General features: G+C 39.7%; 1 protein-coding gene across 2 annotated transcripts in view; it reads left to right on the forward strand.

Moving 5' to 3' along the window:
- galcb (galactosylceramidase b) overlaps positions 1-8,613 on the forward strand; it is a 21,190-nt gene extending 12,577 nt beyond the window's left edge. Inside the window, exons 6-15 of one of the 2 annotated variants that reach the window (XM_020599309.1) lie at positions 177-215; positions 2,093-2,223; positions 4,322-4,477; positions 4,815-4,939; positions 5,694-5,821; positions 6,124-6,213; positions 6,299-6,388; positions 6,506-6,650; positions 7,287-7,467; positions 7,586-8,613. In XM_020599309.1, coding sequence (XP_020454965.1) covers positions 177-215; positions 2,093-2,223; positions 4,322-4,477; positions 4,815-4,939; positions 5,694-5,821; positions 6,124-6,213; positions 6,299-6,388; positions 6,506-6,650; positions 7,287-7,467; positions 7,586-7,757 — 1,257 coding nt within the window. In that variant the 3' untranslated portion in view covers positions 7,758-8,613. Of the gene's footprint in view, positions 1-176; positions 216-416; positions 545-2,092; positions 2,224-4,321; positions 4,478-4,814; positions 4,940-5,693; positions 5,822-6,123; positions 6,214-6,298; positions 6,389-6,505; positions 6,651-7,286; positions 7,468-7,585 lie in introns of both variants that reach the window. The other variant, XM_020599310.1, reaches the window with a different exon arrangement.
- The last annotated feature ends 78 nt before the right edge of the window (positions 8,614-8,691 follow it).

Below are 8,691 nucleotides of genomic sequence, written 5' to 3' on the forward strand. Positions count from 1 at the left end.
TAAAATTATGTGTGTTGTCATATCAACTGTCTTTACATGCTTGAAAGAATAAATCAAATCAAATCTAACCCTTTTTGTGTTAAAGGCTGCATTGTAGTAATTGAGTTTATGCAGAAAAATACAAATAAACCTGGAGAGGTTTGCTGTATAACTAAACTACACTTTCATCTCTTCAGATTTGGAATGAGCGAAGCTATGACAGCAAGTACATCAAGGTAATCCTAATCTTGTATCTTTCCCTCTCACTGATCTGACTGATAAATGTTAGTGCATTACGAGTTAGCTTCATCTCAACTGTGAATTGAGGAAAAACAGCCACCAACATTGTATCCTGTGTGAGAGACACTGATTTTCAGTAGTTGAGATGATTTTATGTTCTAGCTGAGCTCATCTGAGAGCATATCTCTGTTGCTAAGGTGCTTCGGAACACACTGGATAACGTTGGTCTAACTGGTGTTGGCATCATCGCAGCAGATGGCGATTGGACCATCGCTAAATCTATAATTTCTGACACGAAACTTAATGATTCTGTTGAGGTGATTGGGTAAGTACAACCACCTTGAAGTCACACACAGAGTTGGCTTGAAATAACACACTTAAAACTCTCACTCATTTGACCCAGTGGTAAGGGAATTACATTGTAAAGTTTATGACTTTCACCACATGCTACGAGTTCAGTGAAGGACAGTTTGATCCCTGACAACTGATTGACTAAACACATGATGCACATATGATGAAATGTCCACTGCATTAGGGTGTGTTTTTGCATAAAACACTTTGTGAGTTGGCCTTGTGTTGCTTGTAATTCTATCTTATTTATACAGCTAACTGCAAGCTGAATGTTTGTGGCTGTTTTTCTTTTGGATGTCTAGTGAAAAGTGACAGTTCAAACATAGATAAACTTTATCCACTCCGTACTGTATGTGCATGCTCCGATATAGAGTAGTACATCTGCATATGTGGCAAAGTATTTTCCTATAAAGCATGACAATTTTGCTAGTATATTGTTGCTATCATGTAAAAAAGGAAATACTATATTGTATCTTTGTCTTGGGTTGTTTAAATGCTGAACCACTCAGTATTTTTATATAAACAGTGTGTCAAATGACTGTGTAATGTTAAAGGTGTTGCTCTTGGTGATAAACCCACAGGTACAGTAACATTTATTAGGGCTAGACAGAATAATTTAGCTGATTTATGGGTTTTCTTTTCACTTGAATTGCTGACAGACCAGGTATTGGAGACATGCAGGTTGTATAAGTCATGACAAGTTCTGATGTAGAATGGGCCTGTTGTGAGACTCGGAGCAATCCACCTGTATCAGAAGGACAAGGAATGGTCTGCTGAAGACAACACTGTACACATCTTGGCTGGAGAAGATGTGGTTTGAATCAGGAATGAAGGAAGCCATCTATGTCAAACTGGAATGACCATCTCTAAACAGAGGATGTGGTCTCCATATAGCTCCTTTTAGACATGATACCTACGTAGGAGTTTGTGGGCACTACATGTAGCAGTGTAGCAGTAGCTTTGTTGATGCAGTTTATCAGTCACTTATATTGCAGTCCTGACACCTCTCTCAAGGCATTTTAACACCCATCCGCACCTTGACTTGTGGCCTAACGCCCCACATGATGGCTGGGTGGGGCAATGATCCACATGTGACCTGGACAGCCCTCAAGGTGTTAATGACTCCACAGAGGTAAAATACTTGGGCCTCAACACTGTTTGGTCAGAACTGAAGAAGCTTCTCCTGTTTGATTTTATATAAATTCCTCACATGGACCTGAACAAATCTTCCAGTGATTAATCATGTTGCTGTCTTGCTAACACATTCAACACATCAGCCTTGTACATTGACAGTACTTGATCGGCGTTTCAGTTTGTTTAGCTGCACCCAAAGTGGCCAAAAAAAATCAATGCAGCTTTAAAATTTATTTGCCTTATTTCCAAAAAAAAAGTTTTTTTTGCAATTGTCTAAGTTTTACATGGTTGCAGCAAAAACTGTAAAGCCAGTCAAAGTTCAAATTTTCATAGCTTTGTCTTTTCTGCTCTCCATCTCTCTCTGTGACTGTCTGCCTGACTGTATCAGCTGCTGCGGTACACTCTGGATAAGAATGGTCTGGACAGGGTCAGGATCATAGCCAGTGACTACCTGTGGGAGCCCATTGCCCCGTCTCTACTGCTAGACCCTGAGCTCAGCAGAGCTGTAGATGTGATAGGGTAGGATCCTTCTCTGAACATTAAATTTGCATGCACAGCCTCTGTTGCAAGCGATAGCCTGTTTTCTCTAACCCGCTTGTGCCTGAAACTACCGAGCTATTAACAGGTGATAAGTGCTAAAAATATGTAGTCATCTCTAAAAGCTTTGAGTATATATTCTTTACCTGCTTGATTATATTTGTACAGCACTAACAATGTGTCTTTAAAACCAGCATTTGCTGTTTGTGTTTCTGCATGAGTAGCTTTTGATATGCTTGTGGTTTTTAAGCTACAAGAGAAGCACCAATCATATTTTCTGTGACTGATTCTGATCAGTTTTATAATATGCATACATAGTAGTTTATATTGTAGTGTGAGTGTGTTGTCAATGTGTAGAAACTGGTGTGTGCAGAAGCTTAGTCCAGCTGAAATGAAATGCTATGTTTGTCTGGTCTGTAGCTCTCTTGCCCTGTGTTTTCTCTTGAGGAAAAAAAAAACAGAAACCAAAAGGGATAAATTTGTTAATTCAGTAGAAAACTGTTCATCTACACAGGTTGGATACCTTATTTAGATCCAGCTAATCAAATCTTAAAGCTGTGATTCATAGCTGTATCACAGGCAGAACAGTGGTCACACTGAGCCAGACAGCAGCTGCTACACAACACAGAGCCACAGACAACAATCCACATTAGCTTTCTTGCTAAAGTCACTCTCTTAATTGACTTACAAACATGAGCACATCTTATTGTGCACCATAGCTTGTTGAACAAGCCAACAATCAATTCTGTCCTCAGTTGCCGTACATAAACATCATGTAAATGTACCTACTTGTGTCACTTTGGTCCTGTTAGATGCTGCTTTTTAATCTTCAATTAAACTAAAAATACAGTCAGCCTATGACGTACAGTGGTTTCAGAAGGTTTCAGACCCTGATGCTCAGTGCCTGGCTTTCTCCACAGGCACTGTTGGGAATTGTGGCCAAATAGTTCAGTCTTTGTTTCCTCAGACCAGAGGGTTTTGCTTCTCATGGTCTGAGGGTCATGCAGGTTGTTTTTGCCTAACTCCCAGCAGGCTGTTGCCTCTTATTGTGAGGGATGGGTTCCATCTGGCCACTCTACCAGAGGCCTGATTGGTGGAGTGCTGCACTGATGGTTGTCCAGGTTCTCCCATCTCCATAAAGGAACTAATGACCCTTGGGTTCTTGGTTGCCGGTCTGACCAAGACCCTTTGTACCCGATTACTCCGCCTGGCTGGGCGGCCAGACCTGCGAAGACTAGTGGTGGTTACAAATGTCTTCCCTTTGAGAATGATTGAGGCTTCTGTGTTCTTGGGCACTTTCAGTGCTACAGAAATTTTTTTGTATCCTTCCCCAGATCTGTGTTTTGACACAATCCTGTCTCATGGGTCTGCAGACAGCTCTCTCCACCTCGTGGCTTTGTTTTCACTCTGACATATACCATCAAATATGAGACCTTGTATAGACAGGTGTGTCTTTCCTGATTATATCCAGTACATTAAATGCATCACAGGTTGACTCTAATCGAGCTGTAGAAGCATCTCAAGGACCATTGATAGAAGTAGGGTGCACCAGAGCTCAGTTGCAAGTGTCATAACAAAGGGTCTGAATACTTATGTAAATGGGATATTTCAGTCTTTTTTAAATATATTTACAGAAACTCAAAAGCCTTTTCACTTTATGTTTGTGAAAAAAACTGAACCCATTTTAAGATGAGCCTGAAACATAGTAAAAAGTGTAAAAACATTGATAGGGTCTGGCTACTTTCTGAATCCTTTGTAGCTACAGCAGCACGTTCTCTGTGGTGTAACACTGACAATCTGCCAGCAGCTGTTAGTCCAACACAGATTAACATAAGCACACTTATTGATGCTGTCAAACACAGACAGCTAGGTGTGTACTGGAATGTGAAATTGATCCTACTGTATAATGTTTATCATTTATTAGGCAGTTTAAACCTTAGTGTATTGATCTGGCTGTTTGGTGCGCAATACATATCCGTTTCCTATCACAGATTGCATTTTCAAAATTTAACACCCACGAGTTCTAGAGTGCTCTTATTTTTTTTTATCATATTACTTTGACCGTGTGCGTGATGTCCAGGGCCCACTATCCAGGCACCACCACAGTGACAGAGGCTCTGAAGACAAATAAGAAGCTGTGGTCGTCAGAGGACTACAGCACCTTCAACGATGAGGTGGGTGGAGGCTGCTGGGCTCGCATCCTCAACCAGAACTATGTCAATGGACACATGACTGCGTAAGTAATTACACAACAAACTTTGTGGCAAAATAATCAGCATTTCTGACAAATTATACAGTATTTATTTACTTAGTTGGGATTGCCTAATTTTATCAAATTGTTTTTAGATCATTTCTTCATTTATATTATCCATTCATTTTAAACTTGCACAGAAGAAAAGTTAAAAAATCATTGTTCTAGGTTTGTTATGAGTTTATTTTATGTAAAAAAAGACAAACAATTTGAAGTTTGATGTACAAAATTCATCAAAACATCAAGAAGGGAAGGAATGCCTGTAACTATGCAGGAAAACCCTGTGCGCCACTGTGCTTGTTGATAGCAATTATTCTTCCAGAACCATCTCCTGGAACCTGGTGGCCAGCTACTATGAAGAGCTGCCCTTTGGCAGGGACGGGCTGATGACAGCTAAGGAGCCCTGGAGCGGCAGCTACGTGGTGGAGTCTCCTATCTGGATCACAGGTCTGCTAACATCTTAACAGCACATGGGATGTCAGTGGGACATGTCACTTTAAAGTTGCTACTGAAAATGCAGCTGGATGGCTTGTGAAGTAAAAACTTGCTTTTTGTGCACTTAGCTTATATCACTCTAACTTTGCACCAACACTTTTTTAAACTTGCGTTAAGACATCTTTGTTTCAAATATGTTGCTCATTCAAGCACTTGATAGAGCAAATCCAGCAATAATACAAATAACCTGAATGTGTGATCATGACAAATGAATGTTCTGTGCAAAACAATAAAAACAACACAATGTACTTTCAAAAATTTAACGCATTGCTATGCAAGGTCAAAAAGGTTAATTCGGGTAAACTGAGGAGTAGTTGGTGTAGAAAAGCTAGTAATTATGTCAAACTGGAAAATAATGAGATGCTGTTTAATGGTTAGCTAGTTGTAATGTGTTTTGATTGCTTACAAGATACAATGCAATGTTGAAACTGAATGGTATCATAATCTTGTAGAAGAAAAGTGGCTTTGTCCAGTGTTCAGTAATTTAGAAAAGTTATTTTAGATTTAGGCAAAACCAGTCATTTTACCAACAATTAATCAGGTACTGGGACATCTGAAGGTAGTTAAAGGTCCAAAATTAGATTTTTATATATAATTTACATTGATAGCTCTGCCCTGACAGATTGTCGTGCGCCTTGTGAAAAGAATATCTGTTGAACAAATTTTATTTTAGCTCTTTTTTTCTATTGCATTGTTTTCCTTGCAGCCCACACCACACAGTTCGCCCAGCCAGGATGGACCTACCTGGACACTGTTGGACATCTGGCAAAAGGTGGAAGTTTTGTAGCCCTGACTGATGGCAGAGGAAACCTCACTGTTGTCATAGAAACCATGGCAAGTTAGGCTTTCCTATTTTCTTCAACCTTATAAGCAAGAATGCATCTGTTTTCATTACCTGGTTTTATTAAATTAAATAATTACTTTAAGAATCACAGAATAAAGTTGTTTTAAGGTGTAGCTGTTCAGAAGATGAAGACTACAGAACTATATGTCAAGGTTTCAAATGGAACTTAGCTGTCAGCTTTTGAACTGTCGTGGAGCCTCCTGTGTTACATTACTAACAAGCAGTAACTGCCCTGATAATAGTTATATTGTTAATGACAACTGTTCTTGAGATATGTTTGTTTCTTTTAAAGACTCATGATCATTCAGTCTGCATAAGACCTCCATTGCCTCCATTTAATGTGACATCTCAGAAAGCAATTTTCCAGCTAAAGGGATCCTTTGTAAGTTAATCTGAGCTTTTCATAGAACTGTTACAAGTTGTGGCGTGATTCTTTTGTCTTCTAAAAGGCTGTTTACTTTTAACAGGCCTCCATCAAGGAGCTCCAAGTATGGCGGTCACAGTTTAACTTCAAAACGAAACAGCCTTCCTTCTTTGAGAAACTAACTCCACTGAAGGTAAAGCAACAGTTGAGAAATTCAGGAGAAGGAGTCTTCCTCCATTAAATTTTCACACTAAGCTAAGATACTGACAAGGTTGAATCTAAGTCTTTTACATGTTTATGACAATTTTAGCTTTTAGATGGCTCATTCACCTTAAATCTGGCTGAAGACGAGGTTTACACATTAACTACGATTACAACAGGACGGAAAGGCAGTCACCCAGACCCACCTCCTTCAGCTTGTTTCCCTAAAGTTTACAAGGACGATTTTCATGTTCGTAAGTAGCATATAGAAAAGCCAGATTAAGAGTCATTTCTTAATGTAATTCTTCATGAAATTTGGATTTCTGACAAAAAAAAGAGTTTGACAGCTTTTGGAATTTGACCAAATTATTTTATTAAAGTTCAGATTTGGTTATAAATCATTAAAAGGTCATCCTGGTCACAAATAGAATAAAGGTGTCACAAGTCATCCTTGGACCTATTCTTGTTGAGCAGTTACACACACTGTTTTCAAAGGAGCTCTTGTTCCTGCTGTCAGGAGGTTAGCATCATGTTTTCTACTGTGCACGTGTAGAATAGTATGAATAGAAGTGCATCTGTGTCCATATTCCATGTTTGTCTGAGGGCAAGCAGAAACCATGAACAGTGTCCAAGACGCATTTTAAAGACACTTGCACAGAGAGAAACTTGTAATCTAAGGTGTGATTCCCATTTGACACATCAGTCTTCGGTCATTGAAAATGTCCAGGAAAATAATTTCTTGAAAAGAGTGGAGACCGCATACAACATAAAGAATTATACCCAAGTACTGATGCCAAGTTAGCATAGTACCACATTTTACAATGATACTTAAAATGGTGACAAAACAAAGGTGTTAATAATCCTTGGCCATCTCTGTGTCCCTCCTCTAGGAACCCCTCCCTTCTCTGAAGCCCCAAACTTTGCTGATCAGACAGGGGTGTTTGAGTACTACATTAACCTGACTGACCCTGGACCTCACATTTTCACCTTACGACAAGTTGTGACTCAGAGACCCGTCACATGGACATCAGACGCTGACCAGACCATCAGTGTCATAGGAGATTATCAGTGGTGAGATGATGGTACTTTTTCAGTACTTGTGGCCCAGTGAGAATAGAATATAGCAACCTAAATGTTTGAAATCCAGGTTTGTACCAGTTTTGTATCTAAATGTGTTGGTGTGTTACAGGCAGAACCTCACAGTTACATGTGATGTGTACATGGAGAGCGCTAAGACCGGTGGTGTGTTCATAGCAGCCAGGGTGGATAAGGGAGGACAGTCAGTCCGCACCGCTAAAGGAGTCTTTTTCTGGGTGTTTGCAGACGGCACATATAAGGTCACCAATGATCTCGGTCAGTAGGATTACTCTTTGCTTCATTAAACGTTTTATTATGAACCACAAAACAAATGAAAGAGTTCTAGACCTCGTGTATATGCACCATAAGTTTAAAAACAATTTTTGCATAGAAGATATTAAAAGAAAACCTCAAAATACACTTTCAATTTTTTAGTTAAGTTTAAGTTGTCCAAACCAAACGAAGTAGCAGGTTGAATCTTCTGTTATTGCTGTACCTCTCATCAGTCAGGTTGTCCCCTGAAATAAAACTGAATCCCCGGCATCCTTAGCCAACAGGATGTCATTACTGATTTTTAATAATGCAGACTTAGTACTATGTTTTGATTTAAAACCAGACTGAAATTGCTTGTCAATGCCATTATCTGTTAAAAAAGACTGAAGTTGGATAAAAACAATCTTCTCCAGAACATTAGACATAAAAGATATTTTGGACTCTGGTCTAGAAGGGTCAAGATTTGGCTTTTTGAGAAGAGGCTGGACAATTGCTCTTTTAAAAGCATCTGGAACCGAGCCTGTCCTTAAACATAGTCAAAAACATCCTTGAACAAGTCTAGTCGGCAAACAATCCAAAGAACAGTAAGATGCTTTCATGTGGTGAACCAGTTCAGATAGTATCGGCAGAGATACAGGCTCAAACTGATCAAAGATAGCAGAACGCAAAAGAATATCAGATGGGTCAGGATTAGTAGAACTGGAGAACTGCCTAATGCTAGTGATTTTCAACAGAAATACAAGGGCGCTGCCTGTCTCGTTATTCTGACAAATCCATATGGCAGCCCCACATTATAGATCATCAACACGCCTCTAATTCCTCCGCAAACTGAGGAGAGCCAGTGCCCCACCCCTCCATTATGTGCTCCTTCTACCAGGGCACCATTGAGAGCATCATCATTGGATGCATCACTGTGTGGTACGGAGTCTGTACTGCCTCCTGCTG

Source organism: Monopterus albus, unplaced genomic scaffold (assembly GCF_001952655.1).
Source record: "Monopterus albus unplaced genomic scaffold, M_albus_1.0 scaffold40.1, whole genome shotgun sequence".
Lineage (NCBI taxonomy): Eukaryota > Metazoa > Chordata > Actinopteri > Synbranchiformes > Synbranchidae > Monopterus > Monopterus albus.